Source organism: Rattus norvegicus, chromosome 3 (assembly GCF_021556685.1).
Source record: "Rattus norvegicus strain SHRSP/BbbUtx chromosome 3, alternate assembly SHRSP_T2T, whole genome shotgun sequence".
NCBI classification, from domain to species: Eukaryota; Metazoa; Chordata; class Mammalia; order Rodentia; family Muridae; genus Rattus; species Rattus norvegicus.
The window spans coordinates 127,262,554-127,280,114 of NC_141536.1; the positions used below are offsets into that span (position 1 = coordinate 127,262,554).

The 17,561-nt window shown below is 43.2% G+C and overlaps 1 protein-coding gene across 6 annotated transcripts in view; it reads right to left on the reverse strand.

The window, feature by feature from the left end:
- Nucleotides 1–2,158: 2,158 nt before the first annotated feature.
- The window catches only part of Sel1l2 (SEL1L2 adaptor subunit of SYVN1 ubiquitin ligase), a 136,492-nt gene continuing 121,089 nt past the window's right edge, over nucleotides 2,159–17,561 (reverse strand). For 3 of the 6 annotated variants that reach the window (XM_087652195.1, XM_087652197.1, NM_001014049.1), the window contains 8 exon segments: nucleotides 16,983–17,045; nucleotides 16,361–16,448; nucleotides 13,701–13,849; nucleotides 12,495–12,660; nucleotides 12,306–12,380; nucleotides 9,347–9,519; nucleotides 3,071–3,199; nucleotides 2,159–2,354 (listed from right to left, as the gene is read on the reverse strand). In XM_087652195.1, the coding sequence (XP_087508321.1) occupies nucleotides 2,235–2,354; nucleotides 3,071–3,199; nucleotides 9,347–9,519; nucleotides 12,306–12,380; nucleotides 12,495–12,660; nucleotides 13,701–13,849; nucleotides 16,361–16,448; nucleotides 16,983–17,045 (963 nt within the window). In that variant the 3' untranslated portion in view covers nucleotides 2,159–2,234. 6 annotated transcript variants of the gene reach the window in all.

Here is a 17,561-nt window from a genome sequence, read left to right on the forward strand (position 1 = left end):
TTCCCCCAAATAACCCATCAGTCATGATGTCTGGGATTTGGGGTAAATACTTGCCCTTCCTTGTTCCATAGGCAGAATATCTGAAAAGTACATGTTCTATCCAGAGTACCAGAAATCTGCCCTAAGCTCCAGGGACCAGAGGTGGTAACTCTTGATATCCTCCCTAGTGTTTCCTTCTTGCCTGTTTTTCTTGAGATTCCTCACCAGATAAACTATTTACACTGAAAACCCTGGTTAGCTTGTTTGGGAACCCAAATCAAGGAAAATGGGTTAGGTTTGAAATGTTTGTGACTCTCAGAAGTGGGGCCTGTCTTTCTCACCACTGCTTGGCTTGAGATCTTTGTGTAAGCTAGTTGGCCTCACTCTCTCTTGCCCTGGGTTAGCACACTGGCCAAGTCTCAGCTCCTTTTATGCTGGCTGTGGTGGCATCTACTTCAGTTGGTTGATTCTCAGGAGCCAGGTCCCAGCAGTCCCGTGACTGATGTAGCAAAGCAAATATTTTGTTTTCTGGATGCTCAGATGACTTTAGCTTATTCTGTGGTCATCAGCTTCATCTGGTTTGCCTGCTGTTAGGAAGATTTTAACTGAATGGTTTCTCTTAGACTTCATCGATAGTCTCTCTGTGCACTGGCTTGTGGGTCTGTGTGCTCTCTGTTAAGTAATGTAGAGAACAGTACAGAATACTATCTTGTCCTAATGGGAACATGTCAGTAGTTTTCTAGAGGGAGGCTTCACCCTGTCGTTTACCTTCCTGAGTTGCCTTCAGTGGTGGCACCTGAGAAGAGGCCCAGAAATGGACATTTCAATGACATGTCAACATGCCATTTTTAAAGCCTGTTTTCCAAATTCTTCTAGGTTCTCTTACTGTTTGATACATCATTGAAACCAACAACAGCAAACTCTTATTATGACTGTGTTGGATTATAAAGTACCAAAGTGGATCTTTTCATATTGGCACTCAGCATTTTGGTTGGACAATCAACTCAGCTGACCCTCTCCCCATTCCAAATCATTCAAGGGTTTGTTTTGGCTCTTATGTTTTCAAATAGGCTCCCCTTATGTTGCTGAAGAGGGTTTTGACGTCACTATTCATATCAGATTGACAACTTCAATGCCTCAGCTTCCCAAGTGCTATGATTGCAGGTGCATATCAGTAGGCCCGGCTTCTTCACCATGAGTTTATATTCAAATTTACTCACTTATGTATTTATTTTAAAATTACCTGTGTGTGTGTGTGTGTGTGTGTGTGTGTGTGTGTGTTGCCTGCTTATATATGTCTTTGCACCATATGCATGCTGTGCCCATGGAAGCCACAATAGGGCATCAGATATCCTGGGACTGGAGTTACAGATACTTATGAGCTGCCACATGGGTGCTTAAAATCAAACCAGGGTCCTCTAGCAGAGCAGCCAAGTATCCTTAACTGTCGAGCCATTTCTCCAACCCCCAATCCTACCATTTATGATGTACGTCCTAGGTCCAGGACATTTGCTATGCTATGTGCAGACATTATTTCATTTAATTTTCATGCCTGCTGTCTGAGATAGGGTTGTTTGCTTGCTTGTTTATTCCTTGTCTTTCAGATCAGGAAAGTGAAGCCAAAGAGGTCAAAAAAGCTAGAGAGTTATAGAGCTAAGATTCAAGCCTAGCCTTCAACATAGGTCATGGGCCTGTCGCTTTTCCTTATCTACTAATTCTCTCTGCTTGATCTTAGGCCCCTGACTTACCTGTTGGGAGCCAGGAAAGCTAAACCATGACCTGCAGTGAAGTGCGGTGTTCGTCAGGACTTCAGTTTGCTCCTGAGATAATCCCTGTGAAATTTATTTGTGCAATATCTATTTGTCATCTTCTCAGGTATCTTTATTCCCATCTTCCCTGAACTCACTCTTCTGTTCACTTTTAGAGTCAAAACAAGTAGCTTATTCTATCAAAAGGGGATGGCACCTTTGTTATAACCCAAAGATGGTGACCTTTATAGAGGTCAGGACTAGATCACCAAGATGACAAGTTTTCGACAATGTCTTAGATGACCTGTCCTTGGCAACCCGATGTGGCCCCTAAACGAAGCAGGAAGTCTGGAGTTGCATCTTAAGGGAAGTTCTTAAGCGTTGTCCACTCTCCATCGCAGCCTGTGTAGGAAATCTACAGAGACTTTTGATTTGGATGAGGAAACTCTTTATTTGTTAGGATAGCTCAGCATGAAGCTACGAGTAGGTTTCCTGATGGTCCAGAGCCTACCTATGGTGGTTTCTAAGCAGGAAGATCAGCACAACAACAATTAGGCCAATCACTAATAAGTCCCAGTATGGTCCAATGGTGCTGTCCAGTTTCAGCCATTTCCATTTCGTGGTAAACTGCTGGCAAGAGTCATTCAGTCAAAAAAGAAGGCAATTCTCGCAGCTCGTGGTGGTCAGAACCATTTCTCCTCCCAGACCCACCACCGCCACCCTACTTGCAAGACCCTGCTCCCCTCCTTCTTGGAAGATGGGATGCATTTCAGAGTAGAGCCCACACATGGGCTTAATTATCAACTCAAGTATGAATAACCTCAAGTTCAAAATTTAGCTTGACATGGTGCCACTTGCCTGTAATCTCTGTACCTGGAAGCCTAAGGCAGAAGGGTCTCAAATTTGAGGTCAGCCTGGGTTGCACGGTGACTTCCCAGTCAGCCTTGGATATGTCATAAGGATTTGTTTCCAAAAAAAATTAATTTCTGCTTTTAAGAAGTACAGCTCTTTGTGTTGTCACTTGCCACCTGCCATCTGCTTACCAGCCTCAGATTTCGATGGCAAGAGCTATGTTTTGAACAAGTATATATATATATCCCATCTCTGCTTAAGGCTTTCAGCATAGAGTGTGTTGGAAAGAGTGTCTGCTGAATTAATTCACTGGTTGTACTCCACAGTGTCAACACATACTCAGCAAGTAAGAATGGCTGTGTGGTAGGTACAAGATTCTGCATTCCACTCATCAAAGGAAAGTTAACTCCCTCGCTAATCCTCATCACTTTGTCCCAAGCTTTTTGGAGTTTTTCAGAGTTTCTGAAAAATCTTATTTGAGATAAACTTACATTAAAAAACAGGATATCTTGGAGAAAATGCATAGTTTCCAGTTTCATAAGGGCAAAGAACACGGGTATGTGAGCATCTGGGCTTGTCTGAGCGGCCATGTCGTATAATCTTCTGGCCAAGTGAATGTCCTAGAAAGAAAACAGCCCATCCTCATCAGGTACAGAGTCTCAAGAAACAGAAACTGTTGTTAGAAATACTATAATTTATGTTTGATGGGCAGAATGGGACGGGGCTATATCATGTCCTATATAGCAAGGGCGATTTTGAAAATAGAAAGTTATAGGCGTTAAAATAGATTCTCTCGACTCTACATGGACTCCATATAATAAGCCAAGCATCTTGTGGCTAAAGGCAGATGAAAGTCAGATGTAGCAGGAGAGGAAGATTAAAATTATGGGACAAACAACTTGTTACACAGGGAGGTAGGGGTTGTGGGGCTCTAGGGTGGTTGAGGTGTGGGTGTGTGGGGTTGTTGGGCTGTGTGTGGGTGTGTGTGGGGTGGAGGTGGTGATCACATGGGAAGAATCAGAAGCAACTCAGAGCCATCAAGGAAACGGGGAGCTTGGTCTTAACAACTTCAGGGCACTAACTTCATTAACAACCCTAATAAGCTCCCCACCGTCTCCAGCAAGAATCTGCCTTGATTTTAGTCATGTGAAACTGCAACGGTTGACAAAAGCTGCCTAGCTCCAAGCAGCTGATTGAGTTGCTATGCCTTCCCTGTGTGGGCTGACACGGCTGTTAGAAGCTTCATGCTACTACTAGCCTATGAGCACACAGAAAAGTCTTGGAATTCATGGCACAGATCAGGGTTGACAACATCTATTTTCTTTGTTGCTGGGAAGATTTGTCCCAAAACAATCTGTTGAATTTTAATGACTGGCAACATGGAGCCCACATTAAAATGTAAGGAGATCCGACTCCACAAAATTGTTCTCTGACGCCATGTACTCACAAAAATCGAGAAATGACTCCTCGTTCTTTGACCTTATCTAGTATAATGTTGGCACCACTAAAGTAAAAAAAATTTTTTTCTTTTGATATATATTGCTCTAAGGATGCCCAGGATTCAGTAAACGAGAGGTTCTACCCGATCCACTTAGTGGTAACTTTTGTGCAATGCATGGGAGTTTATTTTACTTGAAATTCAGCAGTCTAGGTTAAGTGAATCTGTCTCTGACTCCTTTTAAGTAGCATGTTCCAACTAAACTATCAGCTGTGCCACAGTACTGATTAATATGTGTCTATGTTCAAAATAGTTTCCTACAGGTCAAAGAGGCAGCCGGCTTCTCCAAGAAGGAAGCCTGGCACTTGAATTCTCCAGGCCCGAATACTTTATATCGCTCAAAATTCCTTATAATAAAAATAGTCCGTGGGGTTGGGGATTTAGCTCAGTGGTAAAGCGCTTGCCTACCCAGTGCAAAGCCCTGGGTTCGGTCCCCAGCTCCGAAAAAAAAAATAGTCCATACGAAAAGATGGATGTTTGAGTGATTTTTTTTTCATTTTCTAATTATGAATATATCATATGGAAATTGGGAAAACTCCGGTATTATAGAACTGAATAGGAAGAAAATTCACTCATAACCCTGCTGCGGTGAGCTAACTACTGACACTAGTTCACACCCATCCTTTCTAGCACATGGTATGCTCTTTCCAGAGGTGGTATAAATGCCTTTGGAGATGATTTTTTGTTTTGTTCATGACCCTAGAACCAAGCCCACTACTTTACAATGTGAACAATCACCTGGCAGTACACAAACATGTGAATGAAAGGTAGACTGCAATAACATGTCATTCTAGAAGTAGATAGCATTCAGACCTGAAAAAAATCTCAAAGGATTTTGAAGAGAAGGAATATATAGCCTAGAATATATTTAGAAGAAAGGTGGCATATAAGGCTATTCTCAAACACAGTTAAGCCAACGAATTTAAAGTAAGAAGTCTAGGATTTATAATGCTAGTAAGAGGATTTCAATTTGTGTTTTTGTCTATCAGCATTGTCTTTGGGGGATGGGGAGAGTAAGGAGGTAATGGTTTGAGGGAGTTATACTTTATCAACAATAACACAGTAGTGTTTGATGAAGTAGTATTAAGATGATGATAACACTTGCAACAAATCAACTCTCCGAATCCAGGGACACAATACTGAAGAGTTTGTTTTTAACTTTAGTCATCATTTTAACGGGGATGATCCTGGTTGACAGAGGACTTTCTTTGATGGTAATTAAGGAATTTGGCTCTTTCCATTAAGTGGTCCTGCATTTACCCTACAGCCTCTGCTTCTTTCTGCTGTGTTCCAACAACAAAGTGCAAAGCAACTAGGGTGAAGCCCCATTTATTTACTGTCTGCCTTAGTACAAATAGCACCTTTCATTTAAGCTGTGAGTACAGGACACATGGACGAAACGGATGCTGGGAAATGTAGTCTGACTTGGCAGGCATTCCTCCATTATTATTCTAAGGACTAGCAATTGTAGGATTCTAACAGGCAGAAGTATTTAGTAGAAATGTATTGCGAGAACATCAGAATTGAAGGCACCAAATAACCTTCACAATAGACTATGGTGGTCAAAAATTCAGACTGGGGGTTGGGGATTTAGCTCAGTGGTAGAGCGCTTGCCTAGCAAGCACAAGGCCCTGGGTTCAGTCCCCAGCTCCGAAAAAAAAAAAGAAAAGAAAAAAAAATTCAGACTGATCCAGGGTAGAGACAATTGGAATGGCCAGGAAGAATGGACAGCAGGATTTGTTCATGGTGAAGCTTCTGAAATAATTTTTTTTTTTTTGGTTCTTTTTTTCGGAGCTGGGGACCGAACCCAGGGCCTTGCGCTTCCAAGGTAGGCGCTCTACCACTGAGCTAAATCCCCAGCCCCCTGAAATAATTTTTAAGATATAAACTGACAAAGAATCCTCATAACTTGTTAGCTTATGTTTTTAAGTTCACATTCCCGGTTAATTTTACTCCAGGCATGTTGATCAGCACCATCCTCCCAGCAAAATCACCACCACCTTCATCAGGTCAGCTGAGTCCGCTTACAGCTGGGCTTGTAGACTGTTGATGCTTCCACAGAGCAGGAGGAGTTGGGGAGGGTCATTAGGCCTTCAGTTCAGTATCCAATCATCTCACAACCATTTGTCTGCAATTCTGTCCTGTTTGCATGTGGTTTCAGGGTGGCACTAGAGCTTATGGGAGGATGAGGGGAAGGAGATCCACCTTTCATCTATGGAGAAGTTAACTATGCTGGATGAAAACTTGTTAACATGGCTGCTTTGGGGCCATCCACCATCCTGTCAGTAACTCCTGACACAAGCTCTATAAGTAAAGCCCTCCAAAACTCATTAGTTCCCCAGGGGGAACTTTGGAAGAACTGTTCTTTGGTTTGTCATTCTTGGGAGTTTAGGAGCATGTGGGGGGGGGGGGGCTATATTCACAGCTCTTGCAGAGAAGGGATTTAGACAACAAGATGGCCTAAGGTACCGCAGGCGACTTATCCTGCTAGCTTCATAGAGAAGCACCTCAGCTCAGTAGCTCACATTTTTACACTGATTCCACAAGAATCTGGTTTGTAGCTCGCTTTTCATCCCTTTAATGCAAAGGGTTTACAAGACACGATTCCACCAACCTTCTTTCATTCTCAGAAACCCCCTGGAAATGATAAAACACTCATTTCTCTCACTGGTTTGCTCGAGGCTTGGTAGTGAGGATTGTGAAGTGCTGTATTGAAGAAATGCTACAATAGCTGAAGGGCTATCATCCTCTTCCTCACCCTCCTCTCTCTCCTCCCCCTCTCCTTCCTCCTTTCCCCTCCCCCTCTCACCTCATACTTTCCCTCTTCCTTCTTCCCCCTCCTCCTCCTCCCCCACCTTTGGAATAAGTTTGAGGCTTGAACTCATCGGGGTGCTTATTCTGAAAGTTTAGTCACTTTATTAATTTGGCTGGGAGATAGTGAAATTAATAAACTTTGCCCTAAATAGTTGGTGACTAATCCAGGGAACTCTCATCAGCTAAACCTGACATCCTGGTATCTAGGTCTGAATAAGCCCTGGTTTCTTTTATCCGTTTCTCTCTTTGTCTGGTTTTTATTTGTCTCTATCCCCACTTCTGGTTTTTAATGTAGACACTTTCTGTCAAAACAAACAAAAAAGACAAAAGCCCAGGAGACCTTATGTGAAGAAAACTGACCAGAGTGAGCAATTTGTGAGTTAAGAGGAACCTGGCAAGAAGAACAGAAAAGTAGGCAGAGAGAAGAGCAGGCAGCTAGCTCTTCTGTGTGTAAAATGGATGTCCCAACAGCTGCTATCTGAATCATGAAGGAAGTGCCCAGCAAAGAGGTGCGCTGGAGACTCTGAAGGAGAACCAAAGTATCCAGTCTGGTCTGACAGCTGGGCCCTAGACATCATGTCCTCTCCTGCAGTCTTGACCACATGTCTGCCTCCAGGGACGCAGGTGAAAATGGCCCCACTGTGGTGAGGATGGGGTTGTTAGGAGATTGAGTCCTTTTTTTGAATCACTGGGGGGTAGGAGAGCTAACTGAGGTGAAGAATTGAGTGGGGTCAAACAGTGCTTCTCTTGGGTTATGGTTATGAGTTTATGAGGAATTATGAATAAAAACGGTGATCTTATTGAAACCTCAGCAACTGTTAAAATTCCCTTCTGATCTAAATGACAGTCATTCCACAGACTGTTTAACTACAAAGCCTTCTCACATAGGCTTGCTTGTAATCCTGTAAGCTGGGGTAGCCTGAGTATCATTAGTTCCATTTCGCAGATGTGGGTGACAGTGGGAGGTGGAGGCTCAGTAAGTGACATCCAGAGAATTATCCAATTTAGCCGCTCAGTCCTGTCCATTTTCCAATCAACGGTAGCTAACATATGCTCATAGGGGCAGAATTTGGAGTTGGTATTTTATTGTTCAGGGTGCTGAGGCTGATGAAAACTCATTGGGTAAAGGCAGGCTGCAGGGAGGACAAGACAGTGGGGTCTGCTCCACTGGGCCGTCCATGCCTGAAGAGGAAGCATTTGGCTGGAGAGCTCACTGGATCAGCGGTTCTCAGGAAACTCCCTACCAATCATTCTCAATTGCTTGTATTACTGGACTGTAGGAGAAAGCACGGAGAGCTGATAGGCGCCACAGTATTTCACTCTAGAAACAGTTGGGAATATAAACACTGAGGAGAACCCTGCTTCATCACTAGGAATGACACATTGTCGGTCCCATTAAGGTTTTCTTTCTTTCTTTCTTTCTTTCTTTCTTTCTTTCTTTCTTTCTTTCTTCCTCCCTCCCTCCCTCCCTCTTTCCCTCCCTCTTTCCCTCCCTTCCTTCCTTCCTTTCTTTCTTTCTTTCTTTCTTTCTTTCTTTCTTTCTTTCTTTCTTTCTTTCTTTCTTTCTTCCTTTCTTTCTGTTTTCCCTGAAATGCTTGGGATCAAACATGTCTTGCATAACCTTCTGGATCCAATACTAAAGAGTTCTGCACACTTGGCCAAGTGACTTGATCTCTGCCAGTGTGGACTCCTGATGTACTCAACAAGCAATGAGTGTTTACCTCATCAAATGGCTGTATGATTAGCAAGATTTTATACATATACTTATGCATACACATACATATACACATACACATATACACATACATACAAACATATGCATACATACACATACACACAATTGACATATATCTCAAACCTAACCAAAATTGGTTAATATTGGCATTTAACATGCCTACATTCCACCCTCTGCCTTTCGGACTCATAATTCATCATCTTCTCCCTGATCCTTCCCGCTGACTAAGGGATTTTCCCCACCAGCACCTGCAGTGTTAGCATGGTTTCCTTAACGAATATGCCTCAAGCCAGATGTAGTCTCTGAGGCCTCCCTCTCTAGAGTGCCCAGTACGGTGTCATGAAGATATTAGCTGCTCTGTGAGGTGTTTCTGGGTCAACACATCTCTCGCCCGGGCCTCATTTCACTTTGCTGTTACAACCGACAGTTAAGGGGTTAGTGTATCAAGTCCTGGCAGTGAGGAAGTGCAGACAGGACTCACTACCAAAATATGGGCTGGGAAGATGAGGAATGTATGACGTGGATTGGCCCCAGTTAGGTTTCTTTTACTCACTGATTATGTCTGTGGTATAAATGGAGGAGACGAAGGTAATGTACAGTTTTATGTGTTAGCACAAGGGAGAGGGGCTCGCTTCCTTCTTCTACATTGAGATTCCTAACAGTTAGAAACTGCTCCTTCTCACGCAGCCGCCATGACTAGCTCCGAACCAGTCCCATTACCTGTGCAATCCCCAAGCCGTGCTCATACATATATGCCAGGTTGAACATGGCTTGCGCACTGTGATGCTTGTCTGCTGCGATGCTGTAGTGTGTGGCTGCTGTTTCATAGTCCTTCTTAGTCCCGTAGCCATAGTAATGGTAATCTCCAATTTTCACTCTAGCAAAAGCATTCCCTGAGAAAAATAGCAAAAAGGGAAAAATCACAAGGGGTTCATGTAAAGTTCTCAGTAAAATCAATCTAATAAGCTGTAAAAACACTGCATACATATGCATGGTGACATGAATGCACATGAAATATTCAAAATCTCACAAGATTACATGTACTTGATGAAACATAAGATATAGTGCTAAATGCTAGCAGTCTTTATTGCAGATAATACTTATGCTTATAATGCTCTGAAAGAAATGACATTTTACCTTTTAAATTCATAATTTGGAGATATGACAACTCTTGGAAAACTGAATCCCAATTTTCCTGCCACTAGAGTTCCTTCCTAAAACTCTGCTCTCATCTGGCAGTAGCCACGAGAGCAAGGCAAGAACCACAAAGCTCTTAATTACTAAAATCGTTCTGGAGCCTAGTATGGTACTTGATAAATATTTATGGAATGATTAGACAAACATGCTAGGATATTTTTAGAAAATGCCTTCCCCAGAGGTAATTTCAGATATTACTTTCCAACAAACATGGATATGGGGATATATTAAGGAGAAGGGAATTGACATTTCTTTTAAAGATATGTGACATCATTCTTTTAAAGGGCACTTAGAAATAGCTTTTAAGTCTCTCTCTCTCTCTCTCTCTCTCTCTCTCTCTCTCTCTGTGTGTGTGTGTGTGTGTGTGTGTGTGTACACACACACATGCCTGCTTGCCTGTCTGTCTGTCTTGGGTGATGGCTATCCTTCTGTGCTGTCAGTTTAGAGGATAAAAAATTCATGTTGACCATTTGTCTCAGCTGTGGACAACCCTTCATGAAATCTGGGATATCTTGGAAAATGGTAACCATGTGTAGTAGGATCTGAGGTATGTCTTGAGATAGAGGACTCCTTCCAAAAGTCACTGTCCATTTGGCTCAGTCCAGTAGCAAAGTTTTTAAAGCGATACTCCTAGTGTCTCCCATTAAAGCATAGATACTTTAAAGAGATGTGACCCCATGACCAGTCTTTATTTCCCTCTGAGCAGAGCTAATGTTTTGAAATTCTTAAGCTGATGAAGACACTAGGTTTCAGAGTTAGCTTCCCAGGTGATTCATACAAAATGTCCAGGTGAGTGGAAGCTATGGCTGATGGGAATGGTACTCACGCAAGGGTAACCACAGAGACCAGAAGAGACCTGACGCTCCAAAGAGAAACTACTCCATCACTAATTTTAGTCAAAGCTGTCATCCTAAACCCAAGGCTTCTTCTTGGCCATAGTCACAAAGGGGTGGGACAGTTGTGTATTCTTAAATTTTGCCGTTAAGAGCAGGAGCCCCCAAGCCTCTGAGAATGGAGAAGAATGAACGAGCCTGTCCTCAGAGCTTTGGTCTTCTAATGAATGGCACTGACTAAGTGCATGTGGCAATTCTGACAGGCTCCTGGATGGATTTGTTGACTAGAGAGAGATTTCTATTTGAATTCCACAGATGCAAGGTGGTGCCTGAGCCCTGATGGCTCAGTACCCTCTTCACTGGAGGCAGCTGGTAAAAGCAGCTTTCGTGACTAATTGGAAGTTTTCATTATTAGATTTCTTACCTCTTGTGAGCCACTCAGCAAGCAGCTATAACTTTGAGAATGGGCATGTCTGACCTTTGGTGACACGTGATTATTTTCAGCAACCTAGTGTGTGTGTGTGTGTGTGTGTGTGTGTGTGTGTGTGTGTGTGTGTGTTCTATTGAATATTAATGTCTCCTCATTTTCAAATTTTCTTTGTTCCAATTTCCACGCCATTTCCTGGCTTGAAATAAACGTGTATTTGTTGTAATTGAGCTGATTTGCCACGGCTGAGAGATTGCTGGCGTTGTTTTCTCACACCAAATAAGGTCTTTATTGCATTTTAGAAAACATAGAATTTCTCACTAAACTCTCATTGATGGCTCGCTGCTGTATTACCAGCTCAGCTGGGTCTGCGAAGGCACCACAGTGGTCCCCCCCACGTCCCCCCCCGCCTCATACTAGCATCAGCTGAGAATCATTTTTTATCCTATTACTTCCTGTTAAAAGGGATGATTCAGCCTTAACAGGAGATGATTTCAAGAAACCTAATTGGAAATAAAATTGCTCTCTTATTGCAAGAGTCCCTCACACATCCAAATGCCAGCCGTGACAGCTGTGTAACATCTCTCTGATTTTAATACTATAATTTTAGGGGGAAAATTGGAAGGGACATGGTGATTCAAATGCCACCTGCCAGTGCTGTTCCAGGCAACGGCAGTTTACATTCCTTACCACATGTGAGACCAGTGAGTAGAGAGGCCTTGAGAATGCCAAGAAAGGATCTTCCCACTTATTTACACTCGCTTTCTAAAAAATCCCAACATATTGATGGTTAAAGATCTGAAGTGTGCTGTCATCATTGGTGGCTCATTTTAGAAGAGAAGTCGAATGTTGTCAGTGCGAAATTAATTTTGCCTACCTTCTCATACACAGGTCACATCTTAGATTAGCTCAGTAAACAGTCCAGCAAATGAATGACTAGAGCTAGGCCAAGAAAGCTGTTTGAGTGTCATCATCATGTTTCAAACAGCAGTTCTGATACCATGGAGACAGAGGAATTCTTAGGGCTTGCTAAACTAAGGGATTTGGAAAATAATGAAGAAAACAAATTCTCAGGATTGGCCTCTAACAGTAGTATAATTTGAAGTGCCCACTTCTTGACACCTTGACCTCTTTGCCTCTGTTGCCAACAACCAATGGAAGCAAATCAGATGAACAGACACAGACAGGGCCCACTCCATGCCTAGTTGCATCCGATTTATACCTTGAATGGCAGCTCGGTTCCATAGCAGAAGTGCCATTGGATACATCTTCTCTTTCCCCAGAATTTTAGCTTTTTCTAAAAGAAAAAGAAAAGGGGTGGGGGAGGCATTCCATTAAAAAGGGTTAAACGAGGATGGGGTATGCATATATGAATATGGAGGGTTGGGGAATTGCAAAGATTTTATCTTACTGGATTCCAAAATGAATGCTGAATTGCTTTGAGCTACTTCATATCCCATTTCGGCAAGCAACGCGTACTGAATTAGAGAAGAATCTACGTCCCCATCCTTATAGGCAAAGTAGGCTGTCAGGAATTTCTCAGCCCAGTGGCCTAGTTCACAGACTCCTTTATAAAGCTGAAGACGGGGAGAGAAATCACACAGGCTAGTTAGCTTTATCCCACGTACACACGTGGACCTAGTCTTCAGCTTCTGCTGGCCAAACAGGCAAGAACTTTTTTTCTAAAACTGCCTGATTTTTGAAAGTTATTTAGGGTGAAGAATTAAAACGTGTATAGGCACACAGATTCCCAGGGTAGTTTTGTCTTCAGCAAACAGTTCCCAGGCTTCTTTTAGTTTGTGTAATAAACTTTCCTGGCTTGGAGGCTATTCGACAGGGTAAGGACATCAAGTTTGGAGGGCTTCCTTGATTCTGCTAAAAGCACTGTTGCTGGGCATGGATAAGGCTACAGAGATGTGGCATGGAGAAGGAAGGGAAGTCAGTGCTGGAGGGTACGGGTGACAACGGGAAGGGAGGTGTGCAGAGCTCCATGGGGACAAATGTCATCTTAGCTGAATAGCCCTTATGTAACCAGAAGAGGTTAGCCATACATAATTCATTACGAAGTTGGCAAAGGAACAAATCTAAAGATAGATTATTAGCTGGCAGCTTTTGAAATGAGTTTCAGAGGGACCAGATTGCAACGCGGGGGTATTTATATTGGTGCAGCGGACGTATTTAATAAATCAATGAAGGGCATTAAGGTCATAAAGCATTCTTTCAAAAAGTAAATTACTGGCTTGGACTGAAAGAACCAGCCCACTTTCTCAATTGTTGTCCGAATCATCAAAAACCTGAGAACCCTGTTTTCTTAGCTATGTTTTCTAAGCTAAATCCAGCCTTCATCTCCCAAGTAGCAATTCCGCTCACCAGGAGTGCAGATTGCTCTGTTAATTCCTTTGAAGGCTGACACAGAGCTTCTTGACTGAAATCAAGGCAAACTTAAGAAAGGAAGGGGCCATTTCTATCCTCTCTCCCCCAGTTTAAGTTACACTACTGTTTTTCCTCCTGTCAAGTGGTGGTGTTCACAGCTAACTGCCATAAAAGGCTACAAAACAAAGGCACCAACCTACTCTGTGTGACCAATGGAAGAGCAGTAAGAGCCACCCGCGTTTACCTCCACGGCCGTTCTGCAGGATCTCAGCACTCCGGTGCCAGTTGCGTACATCTCGGCTAGATAATAAATGGCGAGAGGCTGCCCACTCTGAGATGCCAAGTAAAAATATTTGAAGGCAAGCTTATAATCCTTCCATACTCCAGAGCCAGCTGAAAATTAAAATCATTTTGAGCTACTCGTTTTTTAAAAGTAACATTTTATGGATATACTGGTCCCATCGATGCCCACTACTCTGAACAGGATGGGGGAAAGACCACCAAAGCGTGAACAAACTGCTTCAGAGTCACTCCTCTAGGGGGAAGGGGCTGAGTTACCCATTCAGGAAATTAAGAAAAAAGGCTGTTTGGTCATGGACATGGGAGGGGAGGTAATGCATGACGATGAGAACTACTCTGAGATCTTACCATTATTGTTACACATGAGCATGCGCGCGCGCACATGCACGCACATGCACGCACATGCACGCACATGCACGCACATGCACGCACATGCACGCACATGCACGCACATGCACGCACATGCACGCACATGCACGCACATGCACGCACATGCACGCACGCACGCACGCACGCACGCACGCACGCATGCACGAGACACATGTAGGGCTCAACCCTCCACAAACACAGAGCAGGCAAATCCCAGGGCCAAGAAGAACAGCTCTGTCTAAGCTCAGGATTGGAATAAGGAGAACCATTTGATGCTAGACAGAGTCAGTAGATCCCTAGCAGAAGAGATTCTTGGCTCCGCTCTCTTGCTACAGTTACCCCTCTTTCTGAGTCATCCACATCTAGGGACTTCACTTGTGAGGGGGCGGGGGGCTTTCCCTGAATTGGACTTATATTCCCTTCCAGCTCTAAAGTCGCATGGCTTTTAGCAGCAGTGCCACATAGGGATTCAGCAAGAGCAGTAGCTTAGCCTGGCACAGTGGCACACAGCTGTAATCATAGCACTCTGGAGACTACGGAAAGGGGGTGGTCAGTCCAAGGCCGACTCGGACTGCATAGTGAGACCCTATGTCTAAATAGATGAGTAAATCAATAAATATTTAAAAAAAATTTGAAAAGAGCAAAAAGACTGGAGGCAGATTGCTTGAAACTGAATCGCAGCTGACTGTGTCTTGGATAAGATGTGCAGCCTTGATATGACTCAGCCTGCTCATCTGTACGCTGTGGGACATCCATATGTTGAGAGAGTAAAATGAGCTGGAACATGCAAAGCCACTACTAGTACTCTTCTGTAGTGATAGTACTATTGAGGGATCGGACAGATTCTTCACTGAAGACTTGGGAGTGAATTAGGAGAACAAGGTGTCAAACACAAACAGTAAAAAGCAGGCCCTCTTGCTGGACCACAGTGAAAACACCGACAGACTTCTTGACTGGATGTGACCTACTTGATAGAGCTGGCTGTTGCCCTGGCTCCCTCTGGTATGAAGGACTTGGCAAGGGCACGTTCAGATCTCTGTGATTTGTCCTGACCACTCCCTCCCCTCAACCCATACAGAAATTACTGCAAACGTTCATCAGTGTCTGAGGCCCCTTACTTTAACAACCTTGGTATTGCTCCAAGAAGGCAATATTTTTGCCAGTGAGATAATTGAGGACAACCCCACCTAGTCTTTCCTCCCCCGCCTCCCTCCTTACCCCAAGTTTGTGTACCTGATCTGTCACCTCCCTTTCCAGTACTGCAGAATGGGAAATCCCACTTGTCTATTAAGACCATGAAGCCTCGACCTACCCAGAATCAATCGGACTCTAATGCCACTGACTTTCCCCAGAACCTCCTTTAATAAGTTCTAATATAATCATGTCTCATTATTTTTATAACAATTCCTTCTTGGATTTTGTTCCCCTCAGCTCCTTCTTTCTCTTATAGGTACACATTTGGACATAACCTTTTGGCTCTTGGCTTCCTCACCTTGTAGTCACACCCTAACCCATGTCAATAAATACAATAATGTCAAGACTCCATATTGACCAGACAATAAGAATACCGAATCACTTCTCCTTCCTCCTCTCCTCATTCCCCCTTTCCCTTCTCTTCTCTCCCTCCCCCTTTCACTTGCTTTTCCTCTTCTCCGTGTCCCTCCCTCACCTCTTCTCCTCCACTACTACTGTTATCACCAGACTCTGTGCTGCAGTATCAGAAAACCGTGTATGGCCTTATTCATTTACTCTATCTGAAAAGTTCTATCTTTTCCGCCCTTTTGGATCTCTCTCAACCCCTCCTCTCCTCTCCACTTTTCTCCTTTATAGTCACTCTTTTTTAGCTTCTCAAGATGCCAAAAAGGGATCACCAGGTTTGAGTATAGCCACATCTCTTTTTCCCCCTCACTTTCTTTTCATTTGCAAGCTCAACTACTTTTAATTTATACCTATATGTTTATGTCTCAAGTCTGTATCCTCGGCTTTGTCCTCTCCTGTGTCTCTGGATGTCTATGCTGGCTACCACCAGAGCCTCAAAGTTAAGCTTGCCAAAGGTGGACATCCTGATCCTATTCCCTTACCAAGTCTTTAGGTTTCTTTAAAGTTCTTTTTAAACTGATGCCACCATGTCCTTTCAAGCTACTCAGATCAACCCTTTCATGTTTGTTATGAGAGGAGATGACTTACTAATGCAGACATCATTCTAAATAAGGTAGCCATATTTGTGGTACCTACAGTAGTACATGAAGCCTAGGTGGAACTGTGCGTTTGGCCATCCCTTCTCTGCAGCTTTCTGGAAGTATTTAAGTGCTTCGCCATAATTCTGCAAGATAATCACACTGTATTACTCAAAGCTATATACACAACTTCATGATAACAGCCACTTTTAAGCTAAAGAGTACAGTCATTGTCCTACAGGCTAGTTAAAACAGCACCGGAAATAAAACGTTTTCATTATTATATTAGAGTCTATAAAGAAATAATTATCTTATTCAACTATAAATTATATTTGTCCATATTGATAGTTGGTTTTGTTAGATGGGGGAAGGTCACTCAAAAGACATATTAAGCTAAGAAGATAAATTTCTCTACCAATAAAATTCTCAGGGGGCTACTGTTCTGAAAGCTAGTTTGACCCCACGAGTCTCAAAGACAACTGCACTTGCTATTCTTGTCACAGGTTTGCTCCTTTTTCTTTGGCAAAGATTTTACTGAATCACTTAATTCTCTGTCAGATGTACTAGTTTGACTAGCTAAGCAATAAAAACGAATTCCTATACATTAATGCATGACCATTAACTTTAACCCCACAAATGCTGGCAGTATGTTGAAGGGATGATAAGCTTATTGAACGCACCACAGGAACACCTTTTCCATGGAAGTAAAGGAGACCGAGTCCATGAAGACCAATTGCATTGCCCTAGAAGAGTTTAAAACATGGGTGATAAGGAAAATTACTGCAAAACCTTCAAATATTTCAAATGTACCCAGAAAGAAATGGCCAAGGCCATCAATCAGGCAGAAGGCAAAGTATTCTGGCCTGTTTAGTACCCTTTCACACCTTCATAACCCCCTCTGACTAGAAAAGAAAAGAAGGAAATGGGCATCAGATGGTTAATTCAGTCTCTCATCCAGCCCTTAGTGCTTGCTGTGCTAGTGATTCCATAAGAGGCATTGGGCAGAGGAAGGAAGAGGTAACTGAGTCACCTTTCTTTCCCCTCCCTCCCTCCCTCCCTCCCTCCCTCCCTCCCTCTCTCCCTCCATTCTTCCTTCTTTCCTTGTTCTGTCCTTCCTTTTTAACTCATTTTTGTTTGTTTGTTTTAGTGGGCTCACCAAGTACCCCTGCTGAGCTCAAACCTCTGAGCGTCCCAGTCCCATCTCAGTCTCCCCGCTGCTGTTAGGATTAGAAGCCAGCAGCACCAAGCCCAGTTAGGTG